Below are 23,523 nucleotides of genomic sequence, written 5' to 3' on the forward strand. Positions count from 1 at the left end.
TCCAACCATCAACATTAAACTAATTGGTCTATAGTTTCCTAAACTTGTGTTCTCATTTTTTTTTAAATACAGAGACCAGATCACCATCAGCAGTCTGCCAAACTTTTGGCACTATTCTTAGATATATATATTCATACATACAGCATTGAATGTAGAAATGTGTTTATTAATCCTGAGGGCCCACTTCAGATCTAACCAGAGATAATAGCAGCCCAACCAACAAAGGTTCTGGCAACCTCTACAATTGTGGAAGAAAATTCACCTGGTGGAAGAACACTTGCCTTTCCCTTACTATATTTGAGACAGGCACTTGCTGCATTAACTTAGTTCTGACAGTGTTTTTCTTTGCAAGAGCTAATCATGTGAATGGAGAGATTTCAAAAACATGTTTATTTTCAATAATGTGACTTGAAACTTTTTTTGTACACCATTTTCCCCAAGTTTTATCATTTTTCCCTTCAAACTCAAATACAGTAACCAGCCCCTCCATGGCAAGAGTGAATTTGCCTGATGGTTGATGATCTTCTAATTAAATACTGATTACTAATAATAAACTTCTATTCCCAAGACTCCAAATGATGCTTAAATACTCATTAGGCAAGTAGTGTCGGGTTTGGGGAGTGAGCAGTACTATGTGCCAAGTCCCTCCCAGACCTACATTAGTGATGTAGATGCAGTAATCTAACGCACACAAATCAAGTTATCAAATGGCAATTTCAGGGTGGCTGCTGAGACTGAAAGCAGCCAGGAACCTACCATAAACCTGGAGTACTGTACCTGAGTGGTGCACTGTCAGAGCTATCATCTTTCAGAAGAGACATTACGCTAAGGCATTGTCTAACCTCTCAAGTGGAAGTACAAGATCCCATGGCACTATTTTAATTAAGAGCAGGAGAGCTCTCTCCAATAGTTATCTATAACCATCATTAAAAACACATTTTGTAGTCATTATCACATTGCCATTAGCGGGAGCTTGCTGTGTGCAAATTAGCTCCCGTGTTTTCGACATTACAACACTGACTACACTTTGAAAGTACTTCATTGGTTGTTAAACACTTTGGGACATCCTGAGGTTGAGAAATATACTATATAAAGGCAAGTCTTTTATTCTTTCTCACTGAAGGAGTTTAACATCTACAAATAGGTAAATACATAGTAACTGAAATTCAACACAGATAAACGCAAGGCACCACACACAAGCAGACAAACTTGAAGGTGTAAAAACTGCTAAATGGTGAAGTAGAAAGGTATCCAAACATAATATATTTGGCAATTCAACTGTTAAATCACTGCAACAGCGAACACAATATTTAGTCATACCACTCACTCAAATGAATATGAGTTGCAAGTTGTCAAGTCAAAACTCTACAGTGCTCCAGGTCAGACTACATCTTCAGTACTGTGTTCGGTTTTGGTCACCAAGAAATATGGGAAACATTCAAATCAGGGATGCAGTGCGCACATGAGCTGAAACACTGAACCGCAGCAAAGAATTTAGTTATTAGGAAACATGGGAAAAACTGGGGCTCTTTCAAACTGAAATGCTAGAGAAACAGGAGAATAAGCAAACTTTCAACATATTAAATGGCACGGAATACATTAACCTAGAGCACTACTTCCAAGATATGCATTTAGTAGAACAAAAGTATGAGGAGGAGGAGGAGGACATGGCTGATACTGTTGGTTAGCATATTATTACACCTTTAAAACCTGAATTTAATCTGTCCGCCATATCGATCTGCCATCTGTGCAATGAATGTGAGCACTTCATATTAGCACAAAATTAACAGCAATTTGACACTTCTAAATCAAAGAAGTCTTATTGATGACACGTGTAGTAAATGGAAAAATTCTGGCCTAATATGAGCTATTGTTTCAAGTCTAATTCTGGACTAAAATTGTATTCATCACAGGTGCATCGACCCCTCAACCATAAAACTGACATGCAAGTCACAGGTGGCCTGATACAGACTTTTAAAATTATAAAGGGGTTCTTAAAGGTGGGCATAGAGAAGACGTTTCCATTTGTTGGCAAGTTCAAAACTCAGGGCCATAAATATAAGATAGTCACAAAAAATGAAACAGGGAATTCAAGAGAAACCTCTTTAACCAGAGAATGGTTGAAGTGTGGAACTCGTTACCACAGGGAGTGGTTGAAACTAATCAAATAGCATAGATGCATTTAAGGGGAAGCTAGATAAACACAAGGGAGAAAGGAATAGAAAGACATGTTGGTAAGCTGAGATGAAATAAATAAGAGTGGGAGGAGACTCCTATGGAGCAAAAAACGGAGACCAGTTTGGCCAATTGACCTGTTTCTGTACTGTAAATGCCATGTAATTCTATGCAAAAAAGCTCCCTATCACCACTGAGTACAACCATTACAACTGCAGTTCAAGGCAGAAGCTGACCACCTTTTGTAGGGGTTCAGGGATCTTAATATGTGGTCTTCCAACTTCACCTACATCCCAGCAAAAAGAACCCCACCATAGCCATTTCATGTGCAGTTAATAAGTATTTAAACTCTGTTGTAATGTCGTGTGCAATACACAATTCCAACACAAAAACGCCTTTTCACGGAATGAAATCGGATTGGAGAACGAAAAACCTGCAGCAACCCAAAAAGAAACAATGTTCCTTCTAACCTGTGCAGCCGCACAGCAACCTTAAAGTCCCTGCGCAGGCCATGCACAAGTCAACTCCTTTAAATTAAAGCACATGCACGGCCATGCAAAAAAATTTAAAGGAGCCACGCACTCCACATAACAGGGAATGTTGCTGAGGAGTCAATGGTTCGAGCCCAATTTGAAAATCTGTTTGTTTGTTATGGTTGTTAATGTTAATTTACTTTTTGGACTTTAAAGGTGGTTTTGCTACAGTTATTTTAAGTTTGTGCAGGTAAGGAACAAAGTGAAAAATGGAAGGCAAGTTTACTGATGGTCGGGTCAGGTCGGGCGCGGGAAAAAATGGAAGGACTCGGGCCGGGTCAGGCTCGGGGTCAGATGGGGTTCTGTCGGGCTCGGGTCGGGTCTCATTTGCACAACCGAGCAGGCCTTTCCACCACACCCCCTACCCCCATCAGCAGTTACGCAGATATCAATTCATGAACTGCTGACAGTTTCATCTCAAAATGCATCCTTAAAGTTCCTTGAACAATATGTTTTGAATGTCTCTGTAGTCAAAAAGTTTTGAGAAAAATAGATCCTTTGAAAGACAACTGCTCCATATGAAATACCGTCACCCTCCAAGGAGTTATGTTCTATTATTACCAGAACAGTTTATGTGGCACAACGTTTGTTGGGCAAAATTCTGTAAAACTATATGGCAATGCTATGAATTATGCTACATTTATTACACCATTATTTTACATGTTGGATAAACAGAGATTTCCAGAGAGCTGAAAGAATTGCCTGCAGAGGGCAATGTTGTATACTGCTGTGCTCTTAAAAGCAATGATTTGACTTTGACAATTTCACTGCTGTAGAGGTTACTTACACCAGCACTGAAATAACATGGGGTTTGAAGGGACGAAAAACATTTTTCTTAACAGTGGATTTTTTTTTCAAATAGCCAAAAAGTAAAATGAGGTTCAAGAGAAATAAAGAAGATTTATCAGCTTATAAATTAAATTAAAATCTAATGAAAACGGGTTCACCAGTTACAGGCTACGTTCCACTGAAAATGTCTTAAAAAGATTAAACTTGCAGCCGTATCACATCTCTCAAAAATGCTCCAAAACACTTCAAATACAAATTTCTTTGGAGTGCAATAATGTAAATCATTTTGCATCCAGCAAATTCTGACAAACAGCAATAAGATGAATGACTTGTTAATTAATTTGATAAGATTTAAGTAATAATGGCACAGAAACAAGAGCTCCTGCTCTCCCTTAGTCAGTGTTTTGAAAGACCACCAAAACAGAGAGCAGACAAATTAGGGGGCCTTTGTTTAACATCTCATGTAAAAATAATGCAGCATTGCTTCAGTATTGAACTGAAGGGTTTGAGTAAATTATGTGCACAAGAACCCATGACATTCTGACTCAAAGGCAATAGTGCTACCCGATGAGCCAAGTTAATACTGATCTGTCTTGTCTGAAAAGCTAAAGAGATTATAGGTGAAATCATAGCAGCAGTGATGACTAAGAATATTCCTCCCACATTATCTGGATTATCCAAAGATTGACCAACAAGTTGCAGGACATGAGCAGAATCTTCACTGTAGCATGACGCACATCTGGAGCCCATATTGCATTCTCACCATAGGCTGACAACATTCCTACAGTTCCTGCTCTCAAATACCGCTGAAATTAATTCAAATTTCTGATAGTCTCAAAATACAAATCAAAAAATAGTTGAAATGGAAAGAAAGTTTGAGACCAGTGGAAGTGATTCCAGAAGTATTCAGGGATCGGTGCTGGGCCCTCTGTTGTTTGTCGTATATATTAATGACTTGGATGTGAATGTAAGGGGCATGATTAGTAAGTTTGCAGATTACACCAAAATTGTTGGTATAGTGGACAGTGAAGAAGGTTGTCTAAGGTTACAACAGGATATAGATCAACTGGGAAAGTGGGCAAGGGATTGGCAAATGGAATTTAACGCAGACAAGTGTGAAGTGATGCATTTTGGGAAGTTAAACCAGGGAAGGACATGTACAGTGAATGGCATGGCTCTGGGGAGTAATCTTGAGCAGAGACACCTTGGGGTGCAAGTTCATAGTTCCCTGAAAGTGGCAACACAGGTAGACAGCGTGGTGAAGAAGGCGTATGGAATGCTTGCCTTCGTCGGCCGAGGCATTGAGTACAAGAGTTGGGACATCATGTTGCAGTTGTCCAAACCATTGGTTAGGCCGCATTTGGAGTACTGTGTGCAGTTCTGGTCGCCGCACTACAGGAAAGATGTCATTAAACTAGAGAGGGTGCAGAAAAGATTCACAAGGATGTTGCCTGGTTTGGAGGGCTTGAGTTATATAAGAGAGATTGGATAGGCTGGGTCTGTTTTCCCTGGAGCGGAGGCGGCTGAGAGTGGACATGATAGAGGTATATAAAGTTATGAGAGGCATAGATAGGGTAGATAGCCAGAGTCTGCTTCCCATGGCAGGGGTGACTAAAACTAGAGGGATATAGATTTAAGGTGAGAGGGAAGAGGTTTAAAGAGGATCAAAGGGGTAAATTTTTCACACAAAGAATAGTGGGTATCTGGAATGAGCTGCCAGAGGAGGTGGTGGAGGCAGGAACAGTAGCAACATTTAAGAGGCATCTGGACAGATACTTGAATGAGCAAGGCATAGAGGGATATGGAATTAATGCAAGTAGGTGGGATTAGTATAGATAGGCATTAAGGTCGGCATGGACGCGGTGGGCCAAAGGGCCTGTTTCTGTGCTGTATGACTCTATGACTAAGGCATTTGATAAGGTGCCACATCCAAGATGATTGTGGAAAATAAAAACTCATGGTGTAGGGGGTAATATATTGGCACGGATAGAGGATTGGCTAGCTAACAGGAAACAGTAGGCATAAATGGGTCATTTTCTGGTTGGCAAGATGTAACGAGTGGTGTGCCACAGGGATCTGTGCTGGGGCCTCAACTTTTTACAATTTATATTAATGACTTGGATGGAGGGACCAAAGGTATGGTTGCTAAATTTGTCCTGCTACCTTCAGGGATCTGTGGACATTCACTCCAAGGTCCCTCACTTCCTCTACACTTCTCAGTATTTTCCCATTAATCATGTTTCCTTTGCCTTGTTTGACCTCCCCAAATGCATCACCTCACACTTCTCCAAGTTGAATTCCATTTGCCACTTTTCTGCCCATCTGACCAGACCATCAATATCTTCCTGCAGCTTACAGCTATCCTCCTCACTCTCTGCCACATGGCCAATCTTTGTGTCGTCTGCAAACTTCTTGATCATGCCCCCTACATTTACGTCCAAATCCTTAATATACACCACAAAAAGCAGGGGACCCAGTACTGAGCCCTGCAGAACGCCACTGGAAACAGCCCTCCAGTCGCTAAAACACCCGCCAACAATTACCCTTTGTTTCCTGCCACCGAGCCAATTTTGTATCCACCTTGCTGCATTTCGCTGGATCCCATGGGATTTTATTTTTTTAACCAGTTTGCCATGTGAGACCTCGTCAAAAGCCTTGTTAAAATCCATGTAGACCACATCAACTGCACTACCCTCATCTATCTTCCTTGTTACTTCAAAAAATTCAATCAAGTTGGTCAAACAACATCTTCCCTCAATAAATCCATGCTAACTATTCTTGATTAACCTGTGCCTTTCTAAGCGACAGTTTATCCTGTCTCTCAGAACGGATTCCAATAATTTGCCTACTACTCAGGTTAGACTGACTGGCCTTTAATTATTCGGTCTATCCTTCGCTACCTTTTTAAACAGAGGTACGACGTGAGCAATTTTTCAATCCTCCGGCACCACACCTGTATCCAGTGAGGACTGGAAAATGATGGTCAGACCCTCTGCTATTTCCTCTCTTGCTTCTTTTACCAGTCTAGGATACATCTCATCTGGCCCTGGTTATTTATCTTATCAACTTTCAAGGATGCTAATCCCATTAATACTTCCTTTCTCCCTATGTTTATCACATCCAACACTTCACACCCCTCTTTCTTAACTACAATATCTGCATCGTCCCCCTCTTTTGTGAAGACAGATGCAAAGTATTCATTAAGAACCATACCAATATCTTCCCCCCCTACACATTGGTTACCTTTTTGGTCTTTTATGGGCCCTACTCCTACGTTATCCTCTGACTCAATGTATTGATAAAACAGCATAATGTGGGAAAATGCAAAATTGTCCATTTTGGCAGGAAGAATTAAAAAAGCAGAATATCTAAAAGGAGAGAGATTGCATAGCTCTATGATTCAGAGGGATCTGGGTGTCCTAGTGCATGAATCACAGAAGTTTAGCATGCAGGTACAGCAAGTAATTAGGAAAGCTAATAGAATATCATTTATTGCGAGGGGAAGTGAAGGCAAAAGTAGGGAAGTTATGCTGCAGTTGTACAGGGCATTGGTGAGACCACATCTGGAGTACTGTGTACAGTATTGATCTCCTTATTTAAGGAAGGATGCAAATGCGTTGGAAGTTGTTCAGAGAAGGTTTACTGGACTAATACCTGGAATGGGTGGACTGTCTTATGAGGAAAGATTGGACAGGCTAGGCTTGAATCCACTGGAGTTTAGAAGAGTAAGAGGTGACTTGATTGAAACATACAAGATTCTTAGGGGTCTTGAACAGGATGTGGATGTGGAAAGGATGTTTCCTCTTGTGGGAGAATCTAGAACTAGGGGTAGCCCATTTAAGACAGAGATGAGGAGAAATTATTTGAGGGTCGACTGTCTTTGGAACTCTCTTCCTCAAAAGGCGGTGGAAGCAGAGTCTTTCAATATTTTTAAGGCAGAGGTAGATATAGTCTTCATAAGGGGGTGAAAAGTTTTTGGGGGTAGGCAGGAATATGGAGTTGAGGTTACAATCAGATCAGCCATGATCTTGTTGAATGGTGGAGCAGGCTCAAGGGGCCAAGTGACCTACTCCTGCTCCTAATTCGTATGCATGTAAATCAAATTTTAAAAAAGGACTCGAAAATATTGTGAATGCCCAAATCTGTTTAATATAACTCTATCACAACTGGTTGTATATTTGCTTAATTGTGCAATCAAAACTAGAGTTCTGATGAGGCTGACACCCAAAATGGTAACCTCTCCCATTTTACATGCTGTTACATTTCCTGTTCTCATTTAATAAGTCATTTTGTTTTACATTCTTACCTCATGAACACATTGATCATACCTGACTCAGTGATGGAGATCTGAGAGTTCAGCCGTATCAAATAGCCAATTTAGGCCATGTGCCAGCAAAGAATGATTTACTGCAGATGACTCCATAGAAGCAGCATGAACTACAACAGAATGGGTGCAGCAGTCTAGCAGTTCACCAGCAACTAAGAGGTCAGTGTTAAATTCCCAATATGGCAAGTTGTGAAAAAAATTCAATAAATCTTGATTTGTGGGTTGGCATCAGCAAAGGACCAATAAAGCTGCTGAATTTTCCTAAAACCCCAAGGGACTCACTAATGTCTTTCAGGGAAGGGAACCTGGCACCCCAACTCAGTCTGGCCTACATGTGGCTCTTGTTGGCTCATGCTCTCAAGCCAACTAAGGGTAGAAAATACTGTCTTGCCAGGGTCACCCACATTTCCAGTCACTTTAAAAACTCTGCTTAACTGATTAATTTTCCATCGTATGGAATTCTTTGCAAAGTTGGACAAAAATAAAATGATGGCAGCATGAAATTATGCATATTCATACAAGACAATTTATACTGAAACAGAAAATGAATGATGTACATAATGGAAGGATGTGATTGGGCAAAGGTGTTAAAGGAAAAGTGGGTGTCATTTTTGAACAATCAATGGAGAATCAATCAAATGCTTGGCCTCACATCAAGGAAGATTAAGCACCAAGGAAATATTTGGAATTTCTATACAATTTTTGACAACTTACATTCAAAAGGATGACGGGGCTTGTGAAGAATGGAACAGGCAATTCCGAATTGGAGGCTCTGGGCAATAAGTGACTCGCAGAACTAAAGTGGTTTTTATTGCCAGACAGGAAAATATGAGGGAGTCATGATGCTGACCTAAAAATAATTTTGAACTTTATTGCATGGAACGAAAGGACAAAAGTCTAAAATAAACAAACCAAGAAACTCCTGAACTCACCCCAAGGACTGTGACAAGAACAGACTGCATCAACTGAAGATCTGTGTTTTTCCAAGTCATCAAACCAAATAATACTTGCCCATAACAGGCTTCAAACTTCAAATACCTGCAACTTATTTTAAAGTGCCTATTTTCTTTTAATTGCTTAATGACTGCATGACTGATTTAAAGATTTACTACCAATGGCCTTTTAACAGATTCACAAGCACTCAATGAAACATGGCAGAGTCCTGTTCAGTCGAATTCAACTGTATATCATTGGATGAAGAAATGCATCCAATGTGCAGGGCACCTTAACAGGAAAATCACAATGCTATCGGTCTCTCTGAAAGGCACCTGGCCCTTCATCTACAACATAAATAGACTCCGGTCATAAAACAGCATACCCCCCTGGTAACTGGGCAATCTGATGTCAGCTTGGCTCAGCTGATGTCACCTTCATGCCCAGATTAGGTGAGGGTTCTAGTTCCATTCCAGGAATGCAGCATATACTTCAGTGCTGTATTCTAGGAATGCTGCCCTTTCGATCAAATGCTAAACAGAGGTCCCATCTGCCTGTTTCAGTGGCTCAGGTGGATGATAAAGATCTCACTCATCATTCGAAGAAAAGCAATGAAATGAATCATTGGTTGGTGTGCTATTTTGTGGTCAGCCACCAGGAAATTCACTTGGTGCTCCAACCATTAAAAAAAAATTAAATGGCTTTGAACATACTGCTTGCATGACCTTGCTGTACCCAAAGAATTGTGTTGCCCTGTTTAACAGTCACTGCGCTTCAAACCAGTTTACTTCATGAAAAACACTGAGCCCTTTCTATTTGGCATGATGAGGTACCGTATAGATGCATTCTTTTTTCCAACCATCCCCACTAAAACTGTGGGAGGCATCAAAGCACAAAAGTAACAGACAGACTGGAATATGGTCAACTCCATTTGCATTCAGAACACAGCAAGAGGAGGAAGCTTCAGGGTAACCCACACTATTTGCTAAAATGCACGCCGCAGTGCTGGTTAGTGAATTTCTTAGCCAATATTAGCAAATTTAAGGTGATTTGCCAGCAAGATGATAAAATAATTTTACTTTAAATGGGGGAAAACTGCAATGTGGAAGAGCAGAGGAATTTGGAGTTCAGGTCCACAAGACAATAGAAGAATCACCTCAAGTGGATAAAGGCATAGCAAATGCTAAGGGAACTCTGGGTTTAAGACAAGAGATATAGAATATAGAAGTCAAGATACAAAGGGGAATCTATATGGAACATTAATTAACACCACAGTTGAATGTTGAGGCAATAGGGAGGGAAGAGTGCAGAGTTACCAAGATGCTGCCTGGTATGAGGATATATAAATATTTAGACTCGAGAAACTGGAGCTGTTTTCATTGGAAAACAAAAGATTAAGCAACGATTGAAGTTGATGTTTCAAATTACGAAGGGCAGACAGAAAGAGTTTCTCATAAGTGGGGTTTAGAATGAAAGGACGTGGACATAATTTGCATGACAAGATTTAGCCAGAGTGAAGAAATTATTTTCTGCAGAGTTTCTTTTTGTTCAGGGGATGTGGGCATCGCTGGCTATGCAAGTATTTATTGTCCATCCCTAACTGCCTTTGAGAAGGTGGTGGTGAGCTGCCTTCTTGAACCGCTGCAGTCCTTGGGGTGTTGGCACATCCACAGTGCTGTTAGAAATGGAGTTCCAGGATTTTGACCCAGTGACAGTGAAGGAACAGCGATATAGATCCAAGTCACGATGGTGTGTGGCTTGGAGGGGAACTTGCAGGTGGTGGTGCTTCCACGCATCGGCTGCCCTTGTCCTTCTAGGTGGTAGAGGACGTGGGTTTGGAAGGTGCTGTCGAATGAGGCTTGGTGAGTTACTGCAGTACATCTTGTAGATGGTGCACACTTCTGCCACTGTGCGTCGGTGGTGGAGGGAGTGAACGTTGAAGGTGGTGGATGGGGTGACAATCAAGCTGGCTGCAAATGTGTTGAATGCAGTGTCAGAGCTGGTGACTGAAGCAGAGACCAAGTCAACATTTAAGAATAGGTTAGGTAGATGGTTCAAGGGCAGATTAGGGCTACTGTTCACATGGAGGACAAACACCAACTGGTTGATGCAAATGGCCTGGCTCATGTTATAATTTCTATTCAAGTTACAGCATGCACTTAAATGGACCAAACCTAATGAAGAGTCCTCCTGATTCCCCTTGGATTGGCTAAGGAAGCCAAAATGTGGGGCAGCAAATTCCTTCCATTAATAAATGACATCTCATCTCCCACCGACAGGTTGATCCCTGAGACTTGATTGTGTGCATCAAAACCTGAGTTTCCTGAAGCCTGACACACCAAGTCACCTTGAAAATACTGACAGAGTTTGCATATAACAACATCGCCAATTAGTGCTACTGAAATGCTCCCTGATCTTACAAAGTTCAGAACCTGACTCAAACCAAAATTTACAAGTACTACAGATTTCAGGTTTACAATGTTGAGCAAAGCAAAGTACAGTGTGACTGAATGCAAAAAAGAAACTGAAGACAGACACCAGCAGATGCATTCTTAAAAGGCATGAGAAGGCAGGGTCATAAAACTGAAAAAGCTGGAAATACTCGGCAGGTAAAAGCCGGCTCGGGTCTGCAAAGGAAACCCAGCCTGAGCCCGACAGAACCACATCCGACCCAAGCCCGACCCGGCCAGAGTCCTTTCATTTTTTCCCGCCCCCACCCTGACCACCTGTTCAGTTAACCTAGCTTCCGTTTTTAACTTCTTAAGCTTGTGCAGATAAGCAACAAAAACTGTAACTGGACTTGAAAGGTTGCTCAAAATGTACATTAAGATTGGAGCCACGTACCGGAGGTGGTGATAATGTGGTTCCGACCCGGCCCAACCTGAGCCCGAATGCCGGACCCAGAAGAGCAACCTGACCCTAACCCGACACGTTGTCAGGTCCCATCGGGTTTGGGTCAGATAGCCATGCTCTACTCGGTAGGTCAAACAGCATCTGTGGAAAGAGAAACAAAATTAACATTTCAGGTCGATGACCTTTCAGGAGAACATTCTGACAAAAGGTCACCAATCTGAAACTTCAACACTCTCTCTCCACACATGCTGCCTGATGTGCTGAATATTTCCAGCATTTTCTGTTTTTATTTCAGATTTCCAGCACCTGCAGTATTTTGCTTTTGGAAAGCAAGGTAATTTGAGTTCTATATAAACAGCCTCAAAGGGAAAGCTTTTATTATGATTATTCCAGTAAGATTTGCCCTTTAAAAGTTTGCAAGATTGAAGAAGTCCAATTATATTGGAACAATCCCAAATTTGAAAGTTATCCATTGATTACATTGTACACTTAGTAGCTACATAGTAATGTTGAGATGTTTTCCACCATGGCCCATTTCTTACCTTGCCTACTAATTTCTTCCTGCAAGAGCTCTTCCATGGCTTCTTCTTCAGCTATATCTAATGGAGTTTCTCCTTCACTGTTGACTGCAGCTACATTTGCTCCACGACTAATTAAATACCTGCAAAATTATGTTTAAAAGAAACAAGTCTTTATTGGATTTTACTCATTTCCATTAAAAACAAAATGTGTCAATGGGCAATTAAGGTTTTACCTTAATTCTAATTTTATCTTTAAAAATGATAAATATGGAGAGAAAGAATAAATTCAAGGCTAAGCGCAACAGATCCAACATCTTCATTACTACGTGAATTGAATCCCAAACAGAAAAGTTTCAACTAATTTCCTAGTTTTACCATAATGAAGACTGAAATTTAATTTCAATACAATTCTTGATTGAATTTGCTTATGCTTGGGGAATACAATAAGATATATCCACCTGAATACATTCTTTAATCACTTACAAAACTTTCCTAACCAGTCCATACTTTCAAGCACACTCAAACGAATTTCTAATCCTCTGCGGCCTTGATTCATCCAATATTTCAATCTGACTCTAGGTGCTTCCTCCCCACAGATACACCTACTTCCCACATTATATAGCTGACATCCTGTCATTGATCTTTCCATTGAAGTTGCACCCAATACAGTACTTTCCCATGCTTTGTCCATTAAAGTGGGGTGGGGCCAGATTAAAAGAGAGAAATGAGCAAGAAAGAAATGTATTGCTGGGGAAATTGCCTGGTAACAGTCAACAAAAACCAATTCGTCCCCTCATTCCTGCCAAACATTCCTCCTGCAATCTGCATAACCGGTTGCTTGCACCAAGTTATCAAAATAGTGTACATTCCAAAATTACTACTTGGACAGCACTTCAAAAAAGTACTTCACTGGCTGCAAAGTGTTTTGGGACGTCTGTTGACCATGAAAGGCGCTATATAAATGCAAGGCTTTCTTTCAAACACTGAGTGCCAGTGGCTGGAATGAAAAACAAGTACTTTTTCTTTTACCCATTGACTGGACTAGTCTTCTGACTTTCCTACTCAATCCTAATTTATCCACCACCCTGTTAGATGATTGAACACCTCAAATATGCATGAACATTGGCAGCTGAGTTTCTTCATCAATTCCCATTCTACCCCCACACAAAAACAGGCTGATACTCACTGGCCCAAAACCCCTTAGACTCCAAGCCCCTAACAATGCAAAAGGCAAAACTGGTTCACAGACCTATTTCCACCACTCTGCACTCTCAAATTCTGTAACTCTGGGCTGCAATCGATTTCACATCTACCTTGTCTGCACTTAAACGTACAAGAATAAAACTCATAGCAAGTTATATGCAAGTCCAAGTTGAGCAGAGGTTGCACAAGAAACAAAATCAGGCATGCTGTGCTGGTACACATTCAGATTTGAAGCCGAGCTACCTGAAGTGAAAAGCTAATGCACTGACCATCCCTCCTGCAATCTGCCCAACAGGTTGCTTGCACCAAGTTAATGATAATAATGTACATCACATGGAGATAATCATTGAAACTTGATTGATAGCATGAAACTGCAAGGCCTAAGAAAAAAATCTATTATTGAGTGTTAATTAAAAACTGTGGGCACAATATTATGTAGAATGTGATATTGCAAAGAGCTGAACCATTATCACAAGCAAAGCAATTCTACGTAGTGCCAAAAGCTCTGGTAATTTTCTGAGATACTTTACACCTCTCTGGATTAGGAAGATACCCCATTTAAACATTACAAACACACAAAGCTCATATACAAAATAACTAGGGACAAACCTAGTGCCTGTTACTGTCTCAAAGCCAAGATTTAGCACCTGCGTGATAGGAGGTACATTTAGGCATTCTACTTGTACATCGATCATAGGAAATAAGAGCAAGAGCAGGCCATTCGGCACAATGAGCCTGCTCCACCATTCAAATAGATCATGGCTAATAATCTATTCCGCTATTTTTTTCCCCATATCCATTGATGTCGTTAGTATTCAGAAATCTATTGATTTCTGGCTTGAACATGCTCAACGATTGAGCTTCCACAGCCCTCTGGGCTAGAGAATTCCACAGATTCACTACCCTCTCAGTAAAGAAGTTCCTCCTCAACCCGGTCTTAAATGGCCTGCCCATTATTCTGTCTCCCCTGCTTCTTGACTCACCACCCACAGGAAATATTCTATCTACATCCACCCTATCTATTCTGAACTATGGGTTCCACTGCATGGTTTTAAGTAGCTGCCTTCCCCGTATAGATTTAAAGGATGTTAACTCAGAAGTCTTTCTGCTGTTTGCAACTATGAAGTAGGGGGCTTCAGTAATTTCCAGATACAAGAAAATTGCTAAAATATCATCTTTAACAGGTTGCTGTCTAGTCCCCCGAACAGTCAACATTTCTTACCTTGACATCATAAGGCCCTACCAAATTTAGGGTCAAATTTTACAAGTTTCACAATCACGGCATTTTAAAGAATCTTGAAGTTCACTATTTCATGTATTTAAATCGCAAATTTCACAGTGTTGCAACAAACCATGGAAATGATCTATTTAAAACAAAAGACAAGGGACATTTCTGGTTTCAAAGGGCATTTATTACATCCTCAAACTATTGTAAAAAGCTGACTATGAACAGGTTACATTCTTTACTCACTCAAGTCAGTAGTTGAACGTGAGCATGCAGTCTCACACCTTAACCTGAGACTTCATTTCACAATGTATAGCAAAACCTTTGGCAGGTAGTCCTGTTGTAGTTTGTTTGCACTTGGCAAGCAACCACTATTTTACACATCACGTTGGATGAATACCCGCAGTTTTGGGTGATCAAGTTTTTCCAGTGGTATGTTGGCACTTGCAAGAGCATCCACTAGTTCCAATGTAACCAACTGACGATTTTCTGAGCTCTCAGTCAACCTCTTAAAAAGAGATGAAATTGTTGCTCGTCTTTTTGAGTGTTCCATCAGTGCAATGTCGGATGCTCTCTTTCTGCTGCGATGGCTTTTGGACCCCAAGTGGCACTGAACTGTTGCCTGACATGTGTGATGCAAAGTACATTGAAGCTTGTACAAAACAGTATACCATCATCAGTATGCAGAATTTGGCTTCCAAATTGTTTCACTCGATGAGCTGCAGTAATGATTGTGTCCATTTTTGAATTGCTTATTCTGGCTTGTCTGCTAGTACTCGAGACTGCTTCTCTCAAAACTGCACCGGAAGCCCTCCCTCATCTAACAATTAGCGAACTAAGCCTCGTGTCAATCACTAAAATGCGGGAAGTTCGCAACACAGAATCGTTAATGAAGGCAGCTATTCGGCCCATCGTGTCCACACTGGCTTTCCGAATTAGCAATTCCTTCAGTTCCATTCCCGTGCCTTCTCCCCATAACCCCGCACATGCCCAATCAGCGAGGTGAGCCTTCAGTCTATGAATAAAACACGCAGTTAGCAAAATGGTCAATTTCACGGTGGACCCGAGATTTCACGGTCAAGGGCGCATTTTTCATGGCTAAAAATTTAATCGGGCCCTAATCATAAGCCTTCATGGTACAGACCTTCCAGGCGGTCAGGAGTGTAGACAACACTCTTCAGGCCAGCACCCTCAATGCCAAAGCATCAGTACTAAGAAAGCAGGTACTAATGAGCCACTTGATGTTGAGTGGCAGGATATATAAAAACTGCATGCTGGGTTAATGAACATAAAATGGACGTTTTCTTTGCTTCCATCTTGGGAAGGATCCAATGAGAGAGTGGGAAGACATCAAGTGGCATTCCCCTCCCTGACCATCACCCAGCCTTCAAGGGCTTTTGTTCTATCATTGCTCTTGCAACAGATTTCAGCAACCCATTCAGATGAAATCAACCTTAAAGTGATTCACCAATACACAGCTGGCCCAATTCAGACAGCTGCAGTTTGCCCATGATGGAACCCACCCTATGCCACCAGGACATTTTATATCTGAACAAGGTATTCATGTGTTATGAGGTTTCAATGAAATCTCCATAATTCTGAAACACAGAAGTGAGATGGAGCCTCAAATTTACTCAATCGCTGTGTTGTCAGTCCATAGCCCACTTACTCACTGCAGACCCAGTCCTTCAGAATCTAAACCAAACTAGTTGAAACTGTAATGAAATATCTCCCATGTGGAGTTTAGGTCCCGTTCATAGAAACACCACTTATCTGAAAAACAAGATCTGAGTGGCTATTACAACTGCAACCCAATTTATCCTTAGTCATTGGAGGGCACTGAACGCTCCAGCTAATTGACTCCTCTGGGTGGGGTTGCAAGAAACAAGCAAAAGGTTTCAGGTGGAAAAGTGGAGTGAACCATAACAAAAGCTAACTGCTGCCATCAGCCCCAAAATCCCCAAATACTCACAGACTACAAATCTTTCAGGATGCAATGAGACAAGCAGCTCAAGGATGTAACTTACAAGTTTTAAACAAGAGATCTTGGAACCGAGCACAAAAATGAGCCTCCCTTTAACCTGACTGGCTGCTGTTTGGCTAAATCCCAGAAGTGATCTTGTATCAGCCAACTGCCTAACAAACAACTGATATCCAGCAGTTGAATTCAATGTGCAACACAAGTGTTAATACAAAGCCAAAAAATGGCAGTACTAGTGATTAATCTCACACAGCGCTTGATTTTTTTTTTTAAGGACAATTCTTTGATCCCCATATGAAGATATGCATCCTTGCGTTATGAGCTGGTTACCAGATCGCATCGTCTGAATAATCTGTGAGAACATGAGTTCAACACACCTGGGACAGAAAATGCCAACATCCTCCCATACTTTTCTGACTATAAAGTAGGAACATAGGAAACAGGAGCAGGAGCAGGACATTCAGCCCCTCGAGCCTGCTCCTCCATTCAAATAAACCTTGGCTGATCTACCTCAACGGCATTTTCTCACACAATCCCTACATCCCTTAATATCTTTATTTAGAGATACAGCACTGAAACAGGCCCTTCAGCCCACAGAGTCTGTGCTGACCAATAACCACCCATTTATACTAATCCTACATTAATCCCATATTCCTTACCACATCCTCACCATTCTCCTACCACCTACCTACACTAGGGGCAATTTACAATGGCCAATTTACCCATCAACCTGCAAGGCTTTGGCTGTGGGAGGAAACCGAAGCACCCGGCGGAAACCCACGCGGTCACAGGGAGATCTTGCAAACACCGCACAGGCAGTACCCAGAACTGGAGCTGTGAGGCTGCGGTGCTAACCACTGCGCCGCCCTTAATATCTAGATATCTATCAAATTTATCTTGAAATTAGCTTTTTTTGTTTAAGACCTTGTCATCACAAGAATTCTGCTCTTTCTTTTCAAGAACAAAACTGTCATTAGAAAGCATTTGTAGGTCATCCCTCATTTTCCTCTCCGTCCCTGAATTATATTCCTCCTCTTTCCCCAATTGGGGAGTGGAAATCTGGATCTGAACCCAAAAGGCACAAACCCAAAAAGGCACATTCCTCGTGGAGACGAAATCCCGCCTTCACATTGAAGACACTCGCCATCGTATTGTGTGGGACTACCACCATGCTAAATGGGATAGATTTCAAACAGATCTAGCAACGCAAAACTGGGCATCCATGAGGCACTGTGGGCCATCAGTAGCAACAGAATTGTACTCACTTCACTCCCGTACTCAAGTCCTCTTGCACCAAAAGCCAACATACCATTTGCCTTCCCAATTGCTTGCTGCACTTGCATACTAGCTTTTAGTGACTTACGAACAAGGACACCAAGGTCCCTTTCTCCCTATTTAAGAAATATTCTGCATTTCTGTTTTTCCTGCCAAAGTGGATAACTTCACAATTTTCCACATTATATTGCATCTGCCATGTTCTTGTCCACTCACTTAGACTGTCTAAATCCCCTTCAAGCCTCTTTGCAACCTCCTCACATCCCCACCTAGTTTTGTCATCAGCAAACTTGAAATTATTACATTTGGTTCCAACATCCAAATCATTGACAACAAAAACAAGAAATGCTGGATTCACTCAGCAGGTCTGGCAGCATCCGTGGAAAGAGAAGCAGAGTTAACGTTTCGGGTCAGTGACCCTTCTTCGGAACTGACCCGAAACGTTAACTCTGCTTCTCTTTCCACAGATGCTGCCAGACCTGCTGAGTGAATCCAGCATTTCTTGTTTTTGTTTCAGATTTCCAGCATCCGCAGTATTTTGCTTTTATCCAAATCATTGATATAGATTGTGAATGGCTGGCGCCCAAGCACTGATCCTTGCAGTGCCCCACTAGCCACAGACTGCCAACCTGAGAATGACCAACTTATAGAATCATAGAAGGTTTAAGGCACAGAAAGTGGCCACTTGGCCCATCGTGTATGTGCCAGCTGAAAAACGATCCACCTATTCGAATTCCACTTTCCAGCATTTGGTCCGTAGACCTGCAGACTACAACACTTGAGGTGCATATCCAGGCTCCTTTTGAATGAGTTGAGGGTTTTTGCCTCAACTACCCTTTCAGGCGGTGAGTTCCAGACCCCCACCACCCTCTGGGTGAAAAAGTTTTTCCTCATCTCCCCTCTAATTTTTCTACCAATCACTTTAAATCTATGCCCCCTCATCACTGACCTCTCTGCTAAGGTGAATAGACCCTTCACCTCCAATCTATCCAGGCCCCTCAAAATTTTGTACATTCTAATCAGATGTCCTTTCAGCCTTCTCTGTTACAAATAAAACGACCCCAGCCCATCCAATCTTTCCTTATAGCTGCATTTTTCCAGTCCTGGCAACATCCTCGTAAATCTCCACTGTGCCCTCTCTAGCGTAATTACATCCTTTCTGTAATGAGGTGACCAGAACTGCACACAGTACTCAAGTTGTGGCCTAACCAATGATTTCTACAGTTCCAGCAGAACCTCCCTGCTCTCGCATTCTATACCTCGGCTAATTAAGGAAAGGAGTCTCTATGCCTTCTTATTCCTACTGTTTACTGTCCATTATCCAATTCTCAATACATGCCAATATATTACCCCCAATCCCAAGACTTTATCGAAACCCTTCTGAAAATCCAAATACACCATCCAAATCCATAGATTACCGAAGGCAGCAGCACAGGTAGATAAGGTGGTTGGGAAGGCATATGGGATACTTGCCTTTATTAGCCGAATCATAGAATATAAGACCAGGGAGGTTATGATGGAGCTGTATAAACCGTTAGTTAGGCCACAGCTGGAGTACTGTGTACAGTTCTGGTCACCACAATATAGGAAGGATGTGATTGCACTGAAGAGGGTACAGAGGAGATTCACCAGGATGTTGCCTGGGCTGGAGCATTTCAGCTCAGAGGAGAAACTGAAAAGGCTAGGGTTGTTTCCCTTAGAGCAGAGAAGGCTGAGGGGGACATGATTGAGGTATACAAAACTTTGAGGGGGATTAATAGGTTAGATAGGAAGAAATGTTTTCCCTTCGTGGAGGGGTCAATAACCACAGGGCATAGATTTAAGCTGAGGGGCAGGAGGTTAAGAGGGGATTTGAGCAAAAAAAATTTCATCCAGAGGGTGGTTGGAATCTGGAACGCACTTGCCTGAAGGAGTGGTAGAGGCAGGAACCCTCACAACATTTAAGAAGTATTTAGATGAGCACTTGAAACGCCATAGCACACAAGGCCATGGGCCAAGTGTTGGAAAATGGATTAGAATAGTTGGGTGCTTGATGGCCAGCACAGACCCGATGGGCCGAAGGGCCTGTTTCTGTGCTGTATAACTCTGACTCTATGGCACCACATCCACTGCCTCGCCCTTGTCTATTCTGCTGGTTACATCCTCAAAAAACTACAAAAGGTTTGTCAAGCATGATTTCCCTTTGCTGTAAACCTCTGTTTCTTTCAATATTAGAATTAGAACATTACAGCGCAGTACAGGCCCTTCGGCCCTCGATGTTGCGCCTACCTGTGAAACCATCTGACCTACACTATTCCATTTTCATCCATATGTCTATCCAATGACCACTTAAATGCCCTTAAAGTTGGCGAGTCTACTACTGTTGCAGGCAGGGCGTTCCACGCCCCTACTACTCTCTGAGTAAAGAAACTACCTCTGACATCTGTCCTATATCTATCACCCCTCAACTTAAAGCTACGTCCCCTCGTGTTTACCATCACCATCCGAGGAAAAAGACTCTCACTATCCACCCTATCTAACCCACTGATTATCTTATATGTCTCTATTAAGTCACCTCTCCTCCTCCTTCTCTCCAACGAAAACAACCTCAAGTCCCTCAGCCTTTCCTCGTAAGACCTTCCCTCCATACCAGGCAACATCCTAGTAAATCTCCTCTGCACCCTTTCCAAAGCTTCCACATCCTTCCTATAATGCGGTGACCAGAACTGCACGCAATACTCCAGGTGCGGCCTCACCAGTTTTGTACAGCTGCAGCATGACCTCGTGGCTCCGAAACTTGATCCCGCTACTAATAAAAGCTAACACACCATATGCCTTCTTAACAGCCCTATTAAATCCCTGAAAGTTGCTACCCAGGTTATGTACCTGGACACCAAGATCTCTCTGTTCATCTACACTACCAAGAATCTTCCCATTAGCCCAGTACTCTGCATTCCTGTTACTCCTTCCAAAGTGAATCACCTCACACTTTTCCACATTAAACTCCATTTGCCATCTCTCAGCCCAGCTCTGCAGCCTATCTATGTCCCTCTGTACCCTACAACATCCTTCGGCACTATCCACAACTTCACCGACCTTAATGTCATCCGCAAATTTACTAACCCACCCTTCTACACCCTCTTCCAGGTCATTTATAAAAATGACAAACAGCAGTGGCCCCAAAACAGATCCTTGCGGTACACTACTAGAAACTAAACTCCAGGATGAACATTTGCCATCAACCACCACCCTCTGTCTTCTTTCAGCTAGCCAATTTCTGATCCAAAGCTCTAAATCACCTTCAACCCCATACTTCCGTATTTTCTGCAATAGCCTACCGTGGGGAACCTTATCAAACGCCTTACTGAAATCCATATACACCACATCCACTGCTTTACCCTCATCCACCTGCTTGGTCACCTTCTCGAAAAACTCAATAAGGTTTGTGAGGCACGACCTACCTTTCACAAAACCGTGCTGACTATCGCGAATGAACTTATTCTTTTCAAGATGATTATAAATCCTGTCTCTTATAACCTTTTCCAACATTTTACCCACAACCGAAGTAAGGCTCACAGGTCTATAATTACCAAGGCTGTCTCTACTCCCCTTCTTGAACAAGGGGACAACATTCGCTATCCTCCAGTCTTCCGGCACTATTCCTGTCGACAATGACGACATAAAGATCAAGGACAACGGCTCTGCAATCTCCTCCCTAGCTTCCCAGAGAATCCTAGGATAAATCCCATCTGGCCCAGGGGACTTATCCATTTTCACACTTTCCAAAATTGATAACACCTCCTCCTTGTGAACCTCAATCCCATCTAGCCTAGTAGCCTGAATCTCAGTATTCTCCTCGACAACATTTTCTTTCTCTACTGTAAATACTGACGCAAAATATTCATTTAACACTTCCCCTATCTCCTCTGATTCCACACACAACTTCCCACTACTATCCTTGATTGGCCCTAATCTAACTCTAGTCATTCTTTTATTCCTGATATACCTATAGAAAGCCTTAGGGTTTTCCCTGATCCTATCCGCCAATGACTTCTCGTGTCCTCTCCTTGCTCTTCTTAGCTCTCCCTTTAGATCCTTCCTGGCTAGCTTCTAACTCTCAAGCGCCCTAACTGAGCCTTCACGTCTCATCCTAACATAAGCCTTCTTCTTCCTCTTGACAAGCGCTTCAACTTCTTTAGTAAACCACGGCTCCCTCGCTCGACAACTTCCTCCCTGCCTCACAGGTACATACTTATCAAGGACACGCAGTAGCTGCTCCTCGAATAAGCTCCACATTTCGATTGTTCCCATCCCCTGCAGTTTCCTTTCCCATCCTACGCATCCTAAATCTTGCCTAATCGCATCATAATTTCCTTTCCCCCAGCTATAATTCTTGCCCTGCGGTATATACCTGTCCCTGCCCATCGCTAAGGTAAACCTAACCGAATTGTGATCACTATCACCAAAGTGCTCACCTACATCTAAATCTAACACCTGGCCAGGTTCATTACCCAGTACCAAATCCAATGTGGCATCGCCCCTGGTTGGCCTGTCTACATACTGTGTCAGAAAACCCTCCTGCACACACTGGACAAAAACTGACCCATCTAAAGTACTCAAACTATAGTATTTCCAGTCAATATTTGGAAAGTTAAAGTCCCCCATAACAACTACCCTGTTACTCTCGCCCCGGTCAAGAATCATCTTCGCTATCCTTTCCTCTACATCTCTGGAACTATTCGGAGGTCTATAGAAGACTCCCAACAGGGTGACCTCTCTTCTCCTGTTTCTAACCTCGGCCCATACTACCTCAGTAGACGAGTCCTCAAACGTCCTTTCTGTCGCTGTAATACTCTCCTTGATTAACAATGCCACACCACCCCCCCCTCTTTTACCATCTTCTCTGTTCTTACTGAAACATCTAAATCCCGGAACCTGCAACATCCATTCCTGCCCCTGCTCTACCCATGTCTCCAAAATGGCCACTACATCGAGATCCCAGGTACCAACCCATGCTGCAAGCTCACCCACCTTATTCCGGATGCTCCTGGCGTTGAAGTAGACACACTTTAAACCAAGTTCTTGCTTGCCAGTGCCCTCTTGCGTCCTTGTAACCTTATCCCTGACCTCACTACTCTCAACATCCTGTACACTGGAACTACAATTTAGGTTCCCATTCCCCTGCTGAATTAGTTTAAACCCCCCCGAAGAGCACTAGCAAATCTCCCCCCCAGGATATTGGTACCCCTCTGGTTCAGGTGAAGACCATCTTGTTTGTGGAGGTCCCACCTACCCCAGAAAGAGCCCCAATTATCCAGGAAACCAAAACCCTCCCTCCTACACCATCCCTGCAGCCGCGTGTTCAACTCCTCTCTCTCCCTATTCCTCGCTTCGCTATCACGTGGCACGGGCAACAACCCAGAGATAACAACTCTGTTTGTTCTCGCTCTAAGTTTCCACCCTAGCTCCCTGAATTTCTGTCTTAAACCCCCATCTCTCTTCCTACCTATGTCGTTGGTGCCTATGCGGACCACAACTTGGGGCTGCTCACGCTCCCCCTTAAGGATCCCAAAAACACGATCCGAGACATCACGAACCCTGGCACCTGGGAGGCAACACACCAACCGTGAGTCTCTCTCATTCCTACAGAACCTCCTATCTGTTCCCCTAACTATGGAGTCCCCAATGACTAATGCTCTGCTCCTCTTCCCCCTTCCCTTCTGAGCAAC

The 23,523-nt window shown here is 42.5% G+C and overlaps 1 protein-coding gene across 12 annotated transcripts in view; it reads right to left on the bottom strand.

The window, feature by feature from the left end:
- ppp1r12a (protein phosphatase 1, regulatory subunit 12A) overlaps nucleotides 1-23,523 on the bottom strand; it is a 271,369-nt gene that overhangs the window by 138,471 nt on the left and 109,375 nt on the right. For 10 of the 12 annotated variants that reach the window (XM_068050119.1, XM_068050120.1, XM_068050118.1 and 7 more), the window contains exon 3: nucleotides 12,153-12,271. The exons of 1 other annotated variant lie outside the window; for it this stretch is intronic. In XM_068050119.1, the coding sequence (XP_067906220.1) occupies nucleotides 12,153-12,271 (119 nt within the window). Of the gene's footprint in view, nucleotides 1-11,601; nucleotides 11,729-12,152; nucleotides 12,272-23,523 lie in introns of those variants that run through there. One more of the 12 variants, XM_068050115.1, reaches the window with a different exon arrangement.

The sequence above is a fragment of the Heterodontus francisci genome, chromosome 18 (genome assembly GCF_036365525.1).
Source record: "Heterodontus francisci isolate sHetFra1 chromosome 18, sHetFra1.hap1, whole genome shotgun sequence".
NCBI classification, from domain to species: Eukaryota; Metazoa; Chordata; class Chondrichthyes; order Heterodontiformes; family Heterodontidae; genus Heterodontus; species Heterodontus francisci.